The following is a 20,423-nucleotide window of genomic DNA, read 5'->3' as shown; positions in this document are numbered from 1 at the left end:
CACTGAGAATTTGGAAAAGAACATTGCATTAGTTCTTCACATATCTCATGAAAAAAGTCCCTGCTTGAACTTTTGGCATCAAGCTGCAAAAACATTTTTGGTTTTGTTTTAATGACTAAATGAATGCTTATATACAGTGAAAGAGCAGGTGAATTCTACACTGAAACTATATTACAGCAGTAAATTCTGTTTTAAACAAAAGGTACAGATAATAAATAGGTAGTTTAAAGACATGTCCATGTCTAAAATATGTTTTCACCAAATTTTAATCAGCTTTTAACTTTTTAATTGCAGTTTATTTGAAATTAGTGAATTACATTAACATGTTGCTAGTCACCGCAATTGTTTTTTATAGTTTTCACAAAAACGTCTATGAATATTTTCTCTATGAATATAAGAACATGCAATATGTGACGTGAGAGAACAGAGTCTCAGCTTATAAAACATGATTCTATCTTATTAACCGCTTGACATTTCATGTCAACTACCCCAACGAAAACTGACAGCCAGAGTGTGACAGCAACACATTTTTGGATTTTCAATAACATGGCTGCTCAAAAATAGACAAAAGACATAAGCGTGCATAAAAAAAGAATAAAAAAGCAGTCAAACCAAAGACACACGCAGTGCAAACAAACAAGGGTGACAGGGAGGATGAGAGATGCACTCAGCAGGGAAGTGAAGACAGGAAACAGCTAATGGAGTGACATCAAGGCAACCTGGCAGATGTGCACGCACGGACATACAAAAGTACCTCTGATTCACCAGTAAAATCACTCAAACAACCACATTATAATTCCATGTAGCATTTACTTTCATTAAGTCATAATGTCATTATAGTAAAAGTAAATTACAGCCCATATTTTATACAGATTTTAATAAACTACAAATGCCCCTGTGCTACTGTATATCTCTATATCTCTATTTTTATATAATTTCATAACTGCCCTGCCGTGGTTAGGTTTACTCAAAGATCTCTTGGCAAAATACTCCAGTATTAACATAAAGAAGCAATAACACATAAACACCTCTTAATAACATCTCTACAATAAAATAGTATTATAGAGGACATCAAAATATACTCTGAATTGTTATGAAAGTGCAATGCATTGGAAGTTTCCATTATAAACATAAATATCAAAACTTAACCTTTAAGGCACAACACAACACTTTATGGCTACTACCTTGGCAAAAATAAAATACAGGAGATAAAAGAGATTCAGCATCCATATCTTCTTTTTGTGTACATGATCACACTTTAAGCTTTTTTGCTTAAAGGAACAGTTCACCCAAAAATAAACATTCTGTCATCTACTCATATTCGAGTTGTTTTAAATCTGTAAAATGTGTTCACAAACACAGAGGAAGGTATTTGCATGCTTATAACCCCATTGACCACCATTGTAGGAAAAATTACTCAAATTTTTTTGTTTTGTTCTGTTGTCCACAAAAGAAGATATTTTGAAGAATGTAATACAGCAAACGGTGCTGGGGCACTTTTGACTACCATTGTCATTTTATGGTAGTCAATGGGGTCTAAGAACTGTTTGGTTAAACGCATTTGACTTAATATCTTTCACTGTGTTAAACCGAACAAAGACAGAATTTTCATTTTTGGGTGAACTATCCCTTTAAGACAAATTACAAAAATGACAAAGTGCATTGCATAAAGAACATTTTGTGGTACTCTGCGGAGTAAATAAGCAATCGTAAAATGTATTAAACGCATTGTTTCCTGCCTAATATACAATACAATCCTGTTTTGCCAGGAATCTTTAAAGGTTAATGTATGGATAAATACTGGTCATGTCCTTCTCAGAGATTGCGTTACTGATGAGGCATTAGTAAGGTGAACCCGGATCGACTCTTCTTAAAATCTGCGATGGTCTGGCCTGGCTTGCTCTCTACGCTGATGCTCTTAGGCTTGCCGCTCATGTGTACCTGGACCCCCGTGGAGCAAACCTTCACTGGAAGAGTAGTGTTCTTCACTCTGAAATAAACACAATAGATTACACAATTACTCCAGATTCTACAGAGCGCTGAAAACATGCCAAAAATAACTCTTACAGCTTCCTGTGGCCCATATACAGCAGATGAACGTGCAGACTCAGTTGTTTTTTGCTTTGTTATTAGTGGTTCATGATGAGAATCCAATAAAAGACCTTTATAATGGAGGTTGAGCGTTATGAAACAATCCACTGGAATACACAGCTGCACAGTGAGAGTGACTCATTCATTAACAATAAACCAACTCATCACTTTGACTGCTTTAATGAAATGGGTTCTGGCTAATTTGTGTTTGCCAAGTCAAGCATCATCTGTGTAATCAATTCTGTTGTTTAGGGTTAAAGGAATGGAACTGTGGCATGAATTGATGTGTGATCTATCTTGCATACATCTTTTCTACTTATTTTATTAAAATTGCATATCAAATGAGGTTTATTATGGAGAGATGTGCATTGCCGTTGACTGGACCACCTGAATAAAGGCCTGTTACCATCAACCATAACAATAATGTTTTCAAATATTGTTCCGAACAGTGAACGATGAACAATGAATAATGAGTCAACCAAATGCAAACAACCAAGTAAGATGGGCCAGCCAGAGGACCCTAACAACCATTCTGAATTCAATACAATGATTCTGATTCAATGGTGGCAACTACCCACAAAAGCATAGCATAACGGTAAACTTTAACTGCTGTTAATTCTGTTACTTTTGTTATATGGTGACAAAATTGATCATACAGGCATACAGTATATCTAAATACAGGTGACCTCCAAACACTGCAAAACATTCACAATTCTAAGCGCACTTAGAATTGCAGTGTGACACTAAACAAGACTTCAAAATGAGTGACTGCAAAAACCGGGTATAAAAAAGCAGACAAACCATAGTTAACAGGACATAGGTGAAAGTCATAATGGATAATGAGTCTGTGCAATGGTTTATGGCTATTGTAGTCCAGTTGAATGGCAATAGTCTGGTTGATGTGGGGAGTACCCTCTAGTGGACCTAGGGGGGCACTCCAGTAGGTGATTATGACACACACAAATTCACCAGCTTGTTATGCAAGTGATTCAGGTACTGTAAAGTGGGGCTCAAAAAGTCCCAAATGATGCAGTCAAAAATAATGTTTTATGTAGGGCAGAAAAGACAAAAAGGGACACGTCTGCTATCTGATTCTGTCCTGGTTCCCTAAAAACATGATCTTCTCTCTTTCTCACAGATGTCATACCGTCTTTCTTTCATTAATTGATTCTGTCACACACAAATGTGTTTGCTGATTTCAAAAGGAACCATAGTGTTCACTTCGACTTGCTTGGGCTGGAATACACCACACAACTTTTGCTCAGATTTTTGCCTTTATTTACGGTCTTGGGAAGTTGATGATAGTTGCAGAAAGTCTGTTCCAGTTTGCAAATTAAGGGCAGTCTGCAAAGAAACACAGAAAAAGCGTTGTGTAGGATGGGCACTGACTTTGATTTTAAACTTGGGACTATGATTCCATAGTTATCACGTTTGACATTTTGCCAAATTTTTGAACCAATTTTAGAACACAGCATTATTCTATATAGCATATAGAGAGTCTTCAACCAGTCTTAAGTAGCACAAGAACATTTTTAGTAAAAGCTAAAAATACATTTTGTGTGTCAAAATTATAGATTTTTTTTATGCCCAAAATCTATAGGATATTAAGTAAAGATCATGTCCCATCATGTAAGATATTTTGTAAATTTTATATAAAATATATAAAAACTTTATTTTTGTTAGTGGATGGCCTGCTACAGCTACTGATTAACAACGTCAAAGGCAATTTTATCAATATTAAAAAAAAATTGGCACCCTTTAATTACAGAGTTTTTCACTGTTGTATCTCCCCCCAGATATTGTCCTATCCTAACAACCCATATATAAATAAAAAGCATTATTATTCAGCTTTCAGTTGATGTAAAAATCTCAATTTTGAAAAATGTACCCATAAGACTCGGTTTGTTGTCCAGGGTCACATATCATGTTTTAAATTAGGCGTGGTGGGGCAATTTTGTTGTTTTGGGAATTATTCGAAAGTGTATCAGGTGTAATAATGTTAAAACACATTGAAATGCTGGATAACACTACATTCAAATTTAAAATAGATTCAAATTGAATAGGCCTACTGTATGTTATCTGTTTATGTGTTTGTACATTATTCAGTATTACCCTAGCATTATTGAAAGGGGGAGAGAAAGAAGTATTTTTCTACAGATCCAAAAACCAAAGCACAGAAACATCTGAGAAGTCCCTAGCCCCTCGACAGGTGGATGGCAGCCCACCATGAAAAAGAAGCGTATGGGTCACGCAACTTCCCAGTTCTCGTATTCCCTTTCTGCCAAACCCTCCACCCAGCTGTCTCATGTGGGCCTGAGGCCATGGTAGGATCTGCACCCATCAACCCACTGACCTTCTTTTGAGAGGACTTAAAATGATTCACAAATTCACAACCATAAGCAGGTCAGTGCAACTTGACACTGGTGGGCATTTATTTCTGAATCACTAATGCATCCAAGTATTCCGTTTTGGTATTATGCACTTGCAATTACAGATTTCACGTGGTCTACAATCTCCTCAATGATGCAGGTTTGCGGATGATCTGACCTGTTTTTCTAGATACATAGTGTCCCAACCAATGAGAAGATGCTGCAGTCGGACTGCATTATTTATTGCTATGGAAACCATACCAACATAACTGGGACGCAGCAGCTACTCAGTACAGTGCTTGAATGCTCCGCCTTCCTACCTTCATGACAGTGGAAACCATCTTAGAAATACATGCAGAACCACGGCAGTGTGTGTCCCCAAGGCCTCCCTGTCAGTGCGCATACATTCTGTTTACTGTCACACCCTGACTTTAAGCCCCCATGGGCTGTAACTGTGAGTTTGTTTGTTTTCTACTGATGGCTTATTGCATTTATCACCAGCAAAAGCAAGAACAGATTCGTTTTTTATGCATTGTTTCAATGAAGATTTAACAGGGAATGTCACTCTACTGTAAAATCAAAGTATGTATACAACATACAACATTAAGATAAACCAGGGCTGTGTCTGAAATTATTCACTATTTCTACTATCTACCAATGTAGATGCTTCACTAATGTAGTCAACTACTGGCGAAGTAGCGAATGAAAACAAATCATACACTGTACCGGAAGTACTGCGGGCGCCATCTGTGAGCCTCAATGTTGATGGCTAGTGGCTAGCCGTGAGTGTACATCCGTTGTACACTTGTTATTGAGATGCATCATGGGATTTAATAATTTATTGTGAAATTGAACACTTTTAAAAATCGATGTCTGCTTAAATAATACACTGTATTAGGGTACCGGGGGCTTTTCTGCACACAGGTAGGCAATAAACTCAGTTACAGTGACCGCAAGAAATGGCCTACATCCATACTATCTAGTATGAGTCTATGATCTAAGTATGAGTCACGAATAGTATGGGCGAAACCTCAGTATGCAAAAAAACAGTAGGCGAGAAACAGATGCGTAGGAATGGGACAGGCAATTGGTTAGGGCCCCACTTTTGAGGGGGCCCCAGAGGGCTGATTATTGAAACAGTCAGAAATTGCCATCCTAATAAAACATGCACAACATTTGGAAAACCGCCTTTGCTGGATGCAGTATGTCCAAAATGTATTCACACTACTCTCACTCATGCTATATGGAATGTACTGTTTTAACGGTCGATAGATAGGTACATATTCAAATTCAGTACACACTGTCAAACTTTGTGTTGTCGGACGCAGCTTAAGAACAGATAAACAAAAAAGATGCATCTTCAGTCACAAAAGCCTAAGCACAACCAGTCTTAGACACTGCTGCTATTTTGGTAAACCTTTCCTGCTAGACCTTGGCTTTTGGACACAAACAGGGAAGGAATTTGACTAAACATATTTTTCAGAAATTCTTAAATATTACCTTGGATTTTAACATATTCAAAATGCATTAGAAAGCCACATTCAAAATATGACAATGAACATGTGTAAAAAAATGTGTAAGCAAATAGTTCTTAGGTTAAACCAGACAAAATAAGTTTCATTTCTTTCAAACTCTTTGGCATTTTACTGCTTTATTTCATTTTGCCGCAGTTAAAATTGATTAATTTCCCCAGTGGACATGTGAAGGCAGATGGGAGTTAGTACATATACACAAGTTCTTTTGAGAGGAGAAACATCAGAGGAGAGAGACGACAACAAAGGACAGGGAAGGAGAGAAAATACAACAGGAGAGGAGAGACAACAGAGGAGAGAGGAGAGAACCACAGAAAAATAAAATGTGGAGAAAACAAGAGACTACAGAAGACAGGAAGGGAAAAGACAGGAGAGACTACTCGTAAATGGAAGCGATAAGAAGGTCACTGAACTCTCTTCCACCTTTTCCTCTGCTACTTTCACTCTGTTTCATACTGATCTCAAAAGCTTGAGAGTCTCTGTTGGTCTTGAAATCATTCTCACCTCGGGCATTCATCCATAACTCTCACACAACATCACTTCTTTCACTCCTCCATAAAAGTGTCAGTCGTTTCTCTGAGGGAAACGCTCTCAAGACAGCAGCTGAAAATATGCACATCAACAATCCAAAACTGACAAACCTCTGAAAAAACAAAGGTGTAGAGGTCCTAGAGGAAGACTAGGAGTAAGAAAGGCACATGTGGTACAAAAAATACAATTTACTACTTTAATAACGGTACCATCCCACACTGCAATAAGGATTACAAAATGGGGATCTATACATTGTATTTGCACCTCTCTTAAAGCTTTTATATTCAATAATTGAATTGTGCTTTGTTTTTTGTAGCTGCACAGCTAGGGGGAAACTCCTGTTTTGTTTAAGTAGTATCTTGAGTGAAGAAGCAAGGAAGGAGAATTGAAGAATCATGTTTTACTATCATCACAAAACACCTGTAAACATACTATTCAACTGAATATGCCAGAATTGAGTAGAAACCTGCTATGTAACATTATTTTACAGCAAACCATGACAAAATCAGGCTTGTTTCTCTATAACATGGCTCTTTTCATTTTTTTTGCAAAAACGAAAAAGTCGTCTGCAACCACAGCAGTCATACGATGGCCAGGAGGGACCATTAAGACTGCAGATTGAAGCCCATTTAAAACGCACTCAAGCACACACAGACGTTCAATTACACACACTTCTCCATCTCCACTACGGCCTGTCATCTCCAGCAATCCTAATTAGCACTTCCTCAGCTGCTTGGCAACTATCGTCGGGGTAACAGCAGCATCTGCGTCCGGCAGAGGTGTGGCGGCACAGGCTGTGTTCAGAGTGTTAGTGGGGGGTGTTGGGTGAGTCAGGGGGAAATCGGCAAATGTTGGGTCAAAATGCCACCTGACCAATGTCAAATAAAAATATTGTAGAAAATTGAAACAGGAGAAAAAGGTCAAAATTACAGAAAAGATTATCTATATTATTTCAGACCTTATATACTGCAAACAAACCAAATTCTTAAGTAAGGAATGTACTGTATCATATAAAATGAATGGGCTTATTTCACGATAACAGCCGGTGTTACATTATCCGCTTGTACATTATCCAACTTATTATACGGCTACTTGGCACATGAGAAAAAAAATTATTAGCTAATTTTTTTCCAAATGCTCTTCTAATTTCTACCAAATGACCTTCCCCATTTGGTTAAATCATTTGTAAATATAATGTTATACGTTTATATGTTATTAAAATACATATTTATATTTAATTTGTCAAAAAAACCTGTCAAAAGGATTTGCTGCATCCGGTCTGCATTCGTTTTGAGAGGTTGTTATCTGGAAATAACAAACCTGGAAATGTTGTGACTGGCCAATCAGAATCAAGCATTCCAACTAGTGTAATAATTGCTTTGTACAAGAGTACATGTTTTTTGGAAAGGTTTTTCATGTGATAACCTCACAAATTTTGATCATCGTTTTCATGAGTCTTGTCATGCTGTCCGTCTTTTACATTGCTGTTGGATGACTTTATGTCATTCCTGAGGTTGGATTTAGTTCAAATCAACAGACGGTGGACTGGAATAGTCTCTTAATTCTTTCTGTGGCTAGTCACTGAAAATCTTCTCTTTATTCACCAATGTTGTTTTGCGTCAGTGACATCAAATATGACTGCAAAGGACTTGATTCACCATGTTTGAATATGAATGAGGTTAGAGAGCTACAGCTTATGGAAACACTGTTGGTGAATAAATTCATTTCAGTCTGTTCCTCTCACAAAACGGGCACCATGTTGGAGACCCCTGCTTTAAATTATCATCTTTTGTGTCCCACTTAAGAAAGAGAGATGTACAGTACTGTACAGATTTAGAACAACAAGAGGATGTCTATTGTTATTTTTAATTAAACCATTGCTTTATTGTACTCTTGATCTTATTAAAAATTTACGAAATTCCCCATCCACATTATGACAACAAGAGCAATTCATTATTCCCTGGCACTATTGTAGTACTAGACTGATGGATTTTAAAATCTGTTGGCCAAACGTGCAGATATTGAATTATTCAATAAATCGCACAATCCAATTAATTCAATAAGCCAGAAATACCATGTGTAATGGTTATAAAATCATATACTTCATCACGTAGATTACTTCTGGCCTACATAAGCCTCAGTGATACTTAGGAGACATCTTGGGAAGGTACAGAGAGATAATCTGCTCATCAACTGAAAAGGATGAGAAGATAGTTCCCTTATTGATACACAGTATAACACCAATGGGGGATTACGCAACAGGGTCTTATTTCCTAAGGGAGGAAAACATGCACACACACACACACTGGGGGAATGATGTCACGCATGGCAACAATAGAGCTGATTATTCTGGTCATAATGTCTGCAGATGACACAAGCACAAACAAACCCATTTAACCCTCAGAGCGGCACAAACACACACATACATGCAACGATGTATGGCATGCCACATTCACACCAACCAACAGTACAAATGATGTTCAGAGGCCAGATCATCTAGCAGCGGACATCTATATTAATCCACAGGGTCACTGTAACCAACCGTAATGAGCAAGACCACATATATTTAATACAATTACAAGCTTCCTGACTGCATGTATAATCATTTTAAATTCAAAAGATGCACTTCATAATGCCTTATATTTTCTTCTCTATTGCGTAAATGAACTTCATGAAGGTTCAAAGTCACATTGACCTGACTACTAAAAAACAATTATCTGCCCCACAATTTGCAGTGGATACAATATGTTGTAAACCTGGGATAAGCTTTTAAGCTCTAGGCACAGCCTGTTCAGAGCTCTGCAAACATTGACAGAAAGGGGAAATTATTAGTTAAACATAATTTCCTAAATCGATATATGATCATAATAATATGTATCTTCTCAAATAGTTTCAGCGGCAACGATATAAACCACTGTTTGGCCCAAACCTAACTTCTGGCAGACCTCCGCAAAGAATCAATTACTGTTGAGTAGTAATTGCAAGTAGTAGTAATTCAAGTAGTAATTTAACTGAAATGCAAGGAATATACAATAAAATATTAATACAAATGAAATATAAAATATTACATTACATTAAATTGTCGTGTATTTTGTATGTATAATGTGAATATAGAAAATGTCCATCATCGAGCAGTCTAATCTGTTCTCCTCCCAAGAATCTGACCTTCACAAAGAAAATTCTCAATATTTGGAGAAATAAAACGGTAGCATATAACTCCCCATTTCCATAATGTATCGTTTATTTTTAAAAAGCACAGATTACCCCCTTAGGCCAACCCAGCCCCAACACACACACAGCTGTCTCAGCAGATGGCCAAAGAGAGGTTTAAACACACACACAGGCTGGCATGGTCTTTCCACAAACAAACACACATGACGAAGTCATAATGTCGGTCTATATGTCAGGTGAGGGTGCATGGCCCTGTAGAAAGGTCACAGTCATTCGGGGAAAGTTACAAACTATAAAACATGGATAGGAGAAAAGCTTACACTCTGAATGGAAGTACAGATGTTTCACAGCATGCAAAGTAGAGTAAAGGTAGAAAGAAGAATGTAAAGTCCAGAGGTGGGTAGAGTTGTGCTACCAGTTGCCTTTTCTTGACCAATAGGGCGCACACACATGACGGGCATTTATCATTGCTGGCAAACAATATGACTTGAGCTTTGATTTGATAAATATAGGTTCAAATCCACTTCATCTAACACTCTTTGTGTTCTGCATGTTCTTAAGTTTCACGCTACAAGGAGTGAGTAACCTGCCGCTTCAGAAGATTCAGATTATGGTGTGAACTGAACAAATCATTTGAGCTGATTCGTGAACCTATTCACACGATTTTATTATTATTCAATTAATGCTTTCAAAAGAATCGACTCAAAATAATCAATCACTCGGGAATGCCCGTAAAAAGAGGCGACAACCTTGAAATAAACTAGACATTTTATAATGCTTAAGGAACGTCATGTAGTCTAATAAAGTTATTGCAGATTTTCTATTAGAAATAAACCTAGTTAAGTAAGAGTAAACGTTAACCCCCTTTTAATTTTGTTTTAAAAGTACATATTTTCCAAAATGTCACTCAAGAAAATTTAAAGAAGTAAATGTAACGCGTTACTACCCACCTCTGGTAAAGTCATTGAATATTGATAATAGATTACATTTCAGATTATTCAATAGGTTTAATAAAACTGAAAAAATGGCAATTGAGTATATCCTTTGAAGACAAAATTAATCCAACTATTACTGGCTTCAAACTCCTCAATACAGAGTCAAACTTTCACATTTCTTTCCTTAACATTGGAGTTTTACTAATTCCGGCAAGTTTTATCAATCGCAGAACAAGAGTGCACAAAGGGCTCTATGCAGCAACCCAACTTCAGCTCTACTTGCATTCATTTAAAAAATGAATTTAATATTATGAAAACTTATTAAATTAGTTGTGCAAAGCTTGTGGATAGGCCTTCATATACAAATCATATAAAATTTTCCTCGTTTAATAAGAAAATAGGTATTTTGGAATAACTCTCTGTATTGTTATTATTTTAACACCAGACTTTCAATAACACCAGACTTTCAGTGTATGCCTCAATTCTTAAACAGAAATAAAGTCAACGATTTTTCCAATTGTAGACAAATAACTCTTATTTGCTTGTTCTTGTTCAGTTTCAAAGATTATTATTATCGCAAATTAACAATCGGTTCAGACTATAGAGTGAATTTAAATGTGATAAAGTCTTTGTTAATATGGGAAAAATGTCCATCTGTAGAACTTTAACAAACTTTTTTCAAAACATAAGGAAGCTTTGTATACTGTGGTGGGCTATACGAGACCAGGTTTTACTGCACTTATGGTTTTTGTTGTCCTTATGTCAATTGCTTAAATTGTTAACCTCATGTGTAAGTCGCTTTGGACAAATGCATCTGCTAAATGACTGAATGTAAATGTAAAGGGCTCAAACATTGAACACACGAATCTGCAGCGCATAAGCTTAGAATAAACATAACTTTGTCATCCGCTTTACATTATGTTTATGCCTCTTCCTCTAAAGGAAAAGTCCAACAAATATACAGGTTAAAATGAAGACATCACGATGGGTGCTGAATCTCTGCTGTGGTCTCCGGGCAAATGGGACCAGAGTGACAGCACGTGTGTATGTCATTTGTTCTCCTGCCGACCCCCACGCACACATGCTTACACACTGTTTGCCTTCCTCCACACTTCCACAGACCACTCTGACATCTCCTTTTGATGATGTCGTAAAAGGGGCACGACCCTGACTCGCAGATGGCGGCACAATGGCTAAAGACTTACGGGGCCAGTGACTAGAGACCTACTTTCACACACAACACACCTGCCATGCGCACACTCACACAAGCAATGTATACACATCCAGGCTGTTGTCTGCACCAGGGTGTATAATTTTCTCCCTTGGGGCAGGGTATGTGAGAGGATGCCATTGCATGACTGTGTTAAAAAATGATTGCATGCATGTGTGTTGCATGCTTTATTTACAAATACTCGAAGGTAAAATACTCAAAGCGTGATGTGATTACTTGGAGCTTCAGTAAAGTGTTTAAGGCGGTCCAGTCAAGATCTCACCGTGTGAAGTGGTCCGTTAGGGCGCCCACCAGCTCCCCTACGCGGTCCTGATTTGGGTTCAGTTGACCCCTCTGCAGGTGCACCAGGATGTCATCGTGAGAAGCAGTGTGTAGCGCCACCATCTGGTCAGTGCCACTAGTTACACTCAAACCGACAACCTGGGGATTCAAGAGAGTCTGAATCAGTACCAAAATACACTTGAAAATTATAGTAACATGTTGCATTGTATGGGGTGGCACGCGATCAAGTCAATGCATTTTTCTCTAACAAATCTCTTTCTGAAGTCCAACTGATCAGTTTTCCAAAAAGCTACTGACACGAGAGTAAAAAGCTCCTCTGCATTTACTTTAATCACGTTGAGATTGAGTAATATGTTGGGGATAATCATGAATGAATGACTCTATTGTTGCAATTACAAGATGAGTGTGACCAATCACAGCAGTGCGTCAACAAAAATGTGTGTGTGGGCTGCTACGCATGATTCTGAGATTAGAAACAAAATGCTGTATGAGTGTACATAAGCGTGCATGGCATTTGTGTACAGTTTGTTATTTACAGACCCCATGTAATTTTCTTTTTTTTGTGGATATATTTTCTGTTTAACATTAACGTACTTCAGATAGATTACAGCCAAAAAGCTACTTGTAGCTTTAGCTTAGTTTAGTTTATTTATTTACAGGGACAACGCATTTCAATAAATAGGGTGAGAACATTAGAACAGGTATTCGATGTTTTTTATTAATATCAATTAATATTAATCAAACTGCTGTTGGTTTGTTTTGATTTAAGCCAAAACAACAACAAAATACAGCTAATTAAGACAATAAAAACATGATAGCATAATAAAAAAAACATGATTTTTGAATGAGTTATCTCATTTTGGAACCAAACTCTTCATATGTAGGCAGTGAAAAACACATGGACTTACGAGTCACAAAATGCTTTTTAAAATTGCATCAGGGTCTTTGAAATATGTTTTTGCATTACTATGATTATTATCATTTTGCATTATCATTATGATTATTATGTGTATACTGTCTTTAACATTGATATAAAAACAAGGGTTTTATAACAAACCTATAGAGATTTTTCTTTCATGTACTGTAATGACACTATATTCACAAGGTTTAGACTGAAGAGGACTGTAAAAGCTATTAGAGGTGGGCAGCACTTAAGTATTTTTTATTTTACTCAAGCACACTTTTAAATAACTGTACTTTATGAGAGTGTTTTTACTTTGGACTTTACACTCACTTTCATAAACACATTTTTTATTTTACGTTGTTTACCTTTAATTCAGAATGTAAGTGCATAAAAAATCTAGTACCACATTTTAAACATCAGAAGTAAAAGTACTAGATTTGAGCTTGTTCTCAATTATTAAAAGGCAAAAAACAATTTTTATTCATGAAATGTAATGGAGTAAATAAATTATATGTGCTTTGTAATGAAGTGAAGTTACATTTACATTCATGCATTTGGCAGACGCAAAGCGACTTACATGGCTTAATCCTATACATTTTGCTTCTATGTATGTGCAATGCCCTGGGTTTGAACCCACGACCTTGGCATTGTTAACACCATGCTCTTACCACTGTCCACCTTTCATGTCGACAATTTAGGCCTAAACAGCAGCTCATACTGTATAAAAGTGGTTTGCTACCGATTTGAATAGTGTGTGTTTTCTAAGAATGCATACAGGTAAACATGAATGGTTACGGGCAGCAGTAGGTGCGTCACGGCTGTGTCTGTAGAGAGAAGCAGTGTGTTCAGGCAGCGTTAAGCCTCTTTACTGCCACTTGGATGGAGACAGACAAACATGCGCGTATAAACGCACGAGCAGGTTAATCGCTCTGTGCCCTGCGGTGCACGCGGCTGACCTTGCTGTCTGAGATTTTGAGAAATGAGGCTGGGCAATATTATGCTGTTTTCCAATCACACACATAAGCACGCTTAAGTATACAAAGACCCAAACAGCACATACAGTATTGTGTGCCCACGGCCACAGAGGGAATTTGCAGTGTTTAGATTTTGGAAACAATCTGTGGAAGTGCGTGAAATGCATTTGAATAATGTGTTAAAAAGAACTGAGAGCAGCTGAGAAAATATATATAAAATGACATGCTTTCTTTTAAATGACAGGCTTTCCAATTCTCTGTTTGCCTGCAGAATCTTATGAACGCCGCTTGAAACTTATAAACCACTTTGTCTCCTGCGCTCATACATCGTTGAGTTGAATTAGGTGGAAAACAACCAAACACTCGGACACATTCATAAAGGTAAAGCATCACATCTGCTGGTTTCCAACAGTGGACATAACCGGTCTGTTGCACTGCGTCAGTCTATGCTGAAATGAGATTAAAACCCAATGCACTGGGCTGTCACTAAAACAACATATCTGTCTGGGACTGCATGAACTTGTGCGATGTGGTATGGCTTGACCTGAGAGGGTCAAAAAAGTTCACATGCAGTTGGTTACATTATACACTCCTAAAAATAAAGGTGCTACAAAAGGATCATGTTCAAGACATCATCAGTTGATTATATACGCTTGTAGATAATGAAGAATGTAAACATAATAAAACACTGAAATTTGGAAGACAATGTGTTAAATGTTGGTTATTATTATGGGGTTTGTTCTGCATCTCTCTCATGCTCTCATTCTCTCACTCCTTGGAGCATCTGATCTTGTGTCCGCTTAAGATGTGTAAAACATACAGATCTTGATAAAACGCAAATTTTATCTGTGTGTATGCAGTTGAAATCGGAGGGGGATCAGATCACAGTTCTGCAATGCGTGACCAAATCCCTCTCTCGTCTTGCATCAAGAACCTACGCAGAATGTAGGTCAGACACATACTGTTGTGTGAGTCTGATCATTCAGAGTATTAATGCTCTCACCTGACCTGGTCTCAAACCAGGCAAAAAAACATAAACTAAAAACAATGAGGTACAAAAGAGAGATGCAGTAACTGCAGCAGATAGTTGCATAAAACAAAAACAAACCCAAACAATGACAACAAATAGACACAAAGACTTGTGTCTGCAATTCTATCTGTGTTGAAAAGCTTGACAGCGAAGTGTGCGTGGATGTGGAACACTTACAGTATCGAGCGCTATTCGTTTTTGCACTTTAAAATGTTTTTTGGGTTCCAGTCTGTAAATGTGCTTGTCGGTGATGAGCAGAGCTCTGTCCTTTGTGTTATTGAACCAGTTGAGCTGGAGAGGGGAGAGATTAGAAGAGAGAGAGGGGGAAGAACATCACAAAATAAATAAACAAGGTAAACCAGACACCAATAGATAGAATGACAATGCAATTTAGGGTTTGATGAAATTCACATGCAACGTTTGCTACATATGGAACACTTGTTGCTCCTGCTTTTAAAAACGTGCTTGCGGTGTGAAGGGAAGATAAACTGGACCAGCGGCGGCAACATGTATATGAGAGTTTAATGCTCTTTGCTTAAGGCAGTCAAACCCTCTGCTGTGCATGTGATCTCCTAGCTGGCTCAAGTCACAAGAGCTCATGTGCAAGAATGTGTGTGTGTGAGAGTGAAAGAGACAGAGAAATATATATTGCATTCGTTCATATTTTACTCATAAATACTCTTGATTATCCAGTTCCTCAGGGATGACGTATTTTTGTAGGCTCACCCGGAAGTAAGCTGATTCCCTCGAACGAAAGCCTATGCAGTTTTCCCAGACTTTTGGAAGATCGTAAAAATAAGCTCTGTGTCATGATCCTGCCCTTGTGGTCGTTTTTCTAGGTTGGAGTGACAGGATCATGACACTCCGATGTCTTGTGCTTGTGTTTGGAAGCACATGGCCATTGTTTTTTGTGCCATGTGCTCTCCTGTCTTGTGTCTTAGCCCCGCCCCTTTTACCACATTCATTATACCGTTATCAGTCCACACCAATAACCTCTTGCCCCTTTTGTTCCTCTCCAATTTAATGCCCTTGTGTTTGCTGTCCTGGGACAACTTAATTAAAAATGGGTTCCCTGGTAGCGGGTTAAAATTGGTGTGTTTTATGTCATAGAAATATTTAGAGGTTTTATTTAGCACAGACCTTTTTCGGCCGATTTACCAAAAAACATTTAAAAACCCATAGCTTTTGGAGTGATGGAAACCGAAATCGAAAAAAAGCGAACTCACTTCCGGGGGTTTGCACGCAAAATACGTCATCTCTGTGCCTCGCTATTACACGGCTCTCTGGAATACATTCTGATTGGTTGCAACATTGTGAGGTATGCAACAACTGCTAAAACTGATAATAGCCCACTCAATCTAGTACTGTGAGTCATCTTAACAGTTACAAATTATATGTTTAATATTTTGATTTTTTATAAATTACAATTACAAATATTTTGTGGCGACCTTGATGTGAAGTGGAGGAATCCTACTGTAAATAAGCCGTCACTGTTTCAGGGTCCAACCACTCTATAACCGATCCATCAGATGCCAAGGCAAAACAACCAAAAATGCTAATATACACTCATGGTTTGCTTTTAAAACAAATCACAATGGAATCCGAGATATCCAGCTGTTCATTTTTACAATTTATTGTAAGTATATTTAAGTATTGATTAAGTATTGATATCGGAGATTCCGTGAGACTGTAGTGTATGCAGTGAGTTTATAAACGTTTTGTGTAAATGTGTGATACGCATTTAAAGTGCTCATAAACGCCTGTTTAGGTAGTACCCTCACTTGAAACCAATAGAGGCTCGGGCCCGGAAACAGTATTTCTTACTTCATGACTTCACAATATTTTCTACTAAAACAATAGGAAGGAAAAATGTGGATTATTTTATTAGTTTTTATACAAACCTTTCATGCCAAACAATATTTAGGCCAAGATATAAAAGTCAAACTAGCAAAATGCAAATTGGTTTATTCGTTTGTAAATATAATCTCATGTTTGTTATTTGTGTCATATTTGTATTTAATTTATGTAATGTAAATTATTTGTAGGGTCAAAATGACTCACATTTCCTGTATAACCCTGTGATATTAGTTTTAGGCGGTTGTTATTTGAGGATAAAGTATTCCAGAGTGCCGTTCTGTTAGATATTTACAAGTTTGATATGTAAAATGTAAATGTTATTCATATTGTATACACTATTCTAACATGTAAATGCTGTTTTTTGTGAAGCTGCTTTGTAACAATGCAGCTACAGGTACACAACTTTGGATACTAAGGATTTTGGATAAAGCAAACAGGCCACAACACATAAACTGCACAATTCTCACACAGTTGTTATTACTTTGGGAAAACAAATGCAGTAAATAAAGAAGTAATGAGGTTGAAAAAAGCACCACAGCCTACCATCCTGACAAAGCATGAGAAGAGGACCTGGCCGTACTGGTCTTTGTTCTTCAGCTCTTTCGTGATGCGCAAAAAGTTGGAGCTTGTCAGCGGCGAGTCTTTAGCCTGGGGTCAAAATAACACATTTCTTTATTCATAACATACAAAGCTGAAAAGCTCATTATCACGAGCACACTTAAATCGTTTCCATGATAATAGTTGAAATCACACCATGACGGATTCGACAACACCGTCATGGTATTCAACAGCCCACTTCAAAGCGTCAAACAGACGCGACACCTTATCTGCGACACCAGATTGTCAACTGTGCTATATGAGTAGTTTTTTGACTCACGAAGATGATCTGACAGCTTCAAAGGGCTTTGAAAGCTCATCTGTCAAGTCTGATGTAAACTGTGACGACAGGACAGACCAACGTGCACGTTGCGGGCTTTATAAACGTGTGCTATGAAGTACCAAAGTCACAGCGCGTCTTGTGCGGCCAAGGAGACTTCTGCCAGGAAAAAAGCCCTTAATACTGTTTTCTGAGAAAACTCTAAAGAACAGAATGAGCTCAACACCCAAACAGTCTCTCCTTAACAAAAGGAGAAAACATTTCACACCACTGAAGCGTGAATTAGCTGGAGCCACAGGGCACTTGAATTTCATTCAAGAATGTTTTCTTTGCGTTGGTGTCCTTGAGCAAGGCTGGTAACGTCAATTGCTTTGGTAGAAAAATCAATCAAGTGAAAAACATCATATGACACAGACAAAGTTTTTTTTCTTGAAAAGACCCTCACAGATTGTCACTATGGGTTTTTGATGCTGGTCACCGGTTTCCCATCAGTCTTCTCAATTAGCGACTGAAAAACTGTTGAAACCAGCCTAAGTTGGTTGGGTGGTTTTAGCTGGTCTCCCAGGTTAAGATGGCGAGGAAGGCAGGTTTAAGATGAACAAGCAGGTTTTAGCTGACTAGGCTGGAAACTTGGCCAGAAGGGTCAAGCTGGTAGACTGGTTTTAGCTGGATTGATATTTGCTTACAAAAAATCAATTCGTGTTTTTAAAACTTTTCTAATGGGACCAAAAGATTAAAATTACAGTCTTGAGGACAAACAGTCTTCATTTACTGCCGAAAAAGACATTAATTAAAAATACTGCAGTTTTCAGTAGCACACTAAAATGGAATACAAGGCCATATCCCATTAAAACGTCAGAGTAATCCTGGAGTGATAAACCACTGAGCTTAAGGCATTATTAACGTTTAAACTTTAATAAGCTTAAAGGAGCTGTATGTAACATTGACACCTAGAGGTTGAGCTTGTATCGCATTCGAAATTCAAAATATTGGGGAGGGTTTTTCCCCGCCATTCCTCAGACTTGACACTCACAGGGGTTACAAGTAGGGTGGCCATTTCCATATCACCAAAAAGGAGGACACTTTGCAGCATTTAGTGAGGCAAGAATAACTGCATCTAGTGTACTCGCAAATAAAAACAATACAATTTTGTCTATCATATCGTATCCCGATACAGTGATTCTGAAATAGCCTACTCTCTTCATTACCAGACAATTTGATCAACAACATATCTTGATGTAGACCTATGTGTAACAGAAGAGGCAAAAAGTGTTTGTTCACAAGATTTGTATTTATTCAAGACACTCCTGTATGACTGACTGGTGATGCTTGACTGCATGATAGACTTTACAAAGCTCTGCAGCGCAGATTTTGTCCTCCTGAGGTGATGTTGCCTCTCGAAATTAAGACCTAAGGGAAGACGTACCAGCAGCTCCTCGGTTACCTTTATGTTTTTCAGTGCTGGCATGTCGGTCAATGGCGGCTTTCCCTTTACTACTAACGTCCACTTCACAGCTACATAGTTTGCAAAATCCATGGAAAGCATCTCTCCTGCTTTTTGATATCAATTCGTGCTCTTTTGTCCATTCCAGATTAAATGATGTGTGACGTTTCGGCATTTTAACGTTATGATGTGACTTAGCCAGTACGTGGACTCCACCTCCAAATCGTGGAGGCTTGTTTACATTTTTAACCAATTATATATCTGATATTTATTTGACACCTCTTTCATCCTATCATTTGTTTGACCGGAGATCTTACGGCGTCAGACGCTATGCTGCTGCGTCCCAATATAGGTTTTAGAGCGCGTTTTTTAAGGCCGATTCAGCGCAACTCCGAAAAGGAGGACAAATGAGTGTCCGGCTTGAGGCTGCGCCGGACGCCGGACAGGGATTTTAAAATCCAGACTGTCCGGCCAAAAGCCGTACGTATGGCCCCCCTAGTTGCAAGACACTTACATTGTAAGAATTTATGCTTTCCATTATACTCCTGAAAGTTTATGTGATCATTTATGTGATGTTTGCAGTGGTTTTATTGTTTGCAAATATAACTCAATCAGCAGCTTGTTGCAGAGGTCGCATCCTCCGGAAGTCGCATTTACGGGCCATATTGCTGTATCGTTTAAATAACTGTAAAAAATGTATATTACTCCTCGTAAGTTGTAAAATAATATAGTAATTCTTGCTAAGTTTGCCACATAATAGTACCGGAAAAGGGGGGAATCTGCTCTGACCCAGATCGTTTGTTTGCTACAATATGCTGCAATAGTCACCAACTGGCAACCGAGCTGTCGAAATACACTGCGTAAATCGTCAGTGGGCGGGGGTCACATGGACCAAAACAAAAAAAGTAGAAGGTTTATCCAGATTCATTTTTCCTGCGCTGTCTTTATCTGTTCAAGATTCTACTGGTAAAGAAATTAATAGATTATTAGTTGATTTTTGTTGGAAAAATAAGCACCACCATCTTAAAAAAACTTTATTAGTTGGAAAGAAATCTGAAGGATGCTGGATTATGTAGACATGAACAAAACTTTTAAGATTAATTGGATCAAAAGGTGTGTTATTGATACTGATCCAATCTGGTCTTTTATTCCACATCATATTTTTAAGAGGGTCGGTGGTCTTAAATTTCTTTTA

General features: G+C 37.8%; 1 protein-coding gene across 1 annotated transcript in view; it reads right to left on the bottom strand.

Moving 5' to 3' along the window:
• Positions 1–270: 270 nt before the first annotated feature.
• The window catches only part of myo1g (myosin IG), a 36,811-nt gene continuing 16,658 nt past the window's right edge, over positions 271–20,423 (bottom strand). Inside the window, exons 19-22 of the mRNA XM_079485475.1 lie at positions 17,451–17,555; positions 15,228–15,341; positions 12,123–12,280; positions 271–1,990 (exon numbers count right to left, since the gene is read on the bottom strand). Coding sequence (XP_079341601.1) covers positions 1,828–1,990; positions 12,123–12,280; positions 15,228–15,341; positions 17,451–17,555 — 540 coding nt within the window. The 3' untranslated portion in view covers positions 271–1,827. The remainder of the gene's footprint in view (positions 1,991–12,122; positions 12,281–15,227; positions 15,342–17,450; positions 17,556–20,423) is intronic.

Source organism: Barbatula barbatula, assembly GCF_947034865.1.
Source record: "Barbatula barbatula genome assembly, chromosome: 21".
Taxonomy (NCBI): domain Eukaryota; kingdom Metazoa; phylum Chordata; class Actinopteri; order Cypriniformes; family Nemacheilidae; genus Barbatula; species Barbatula barbatula.
Note: the sequence above shows the minus strand (reverse complement) of the source record. Positions and strands in the feature narration are given on the sequence as shown.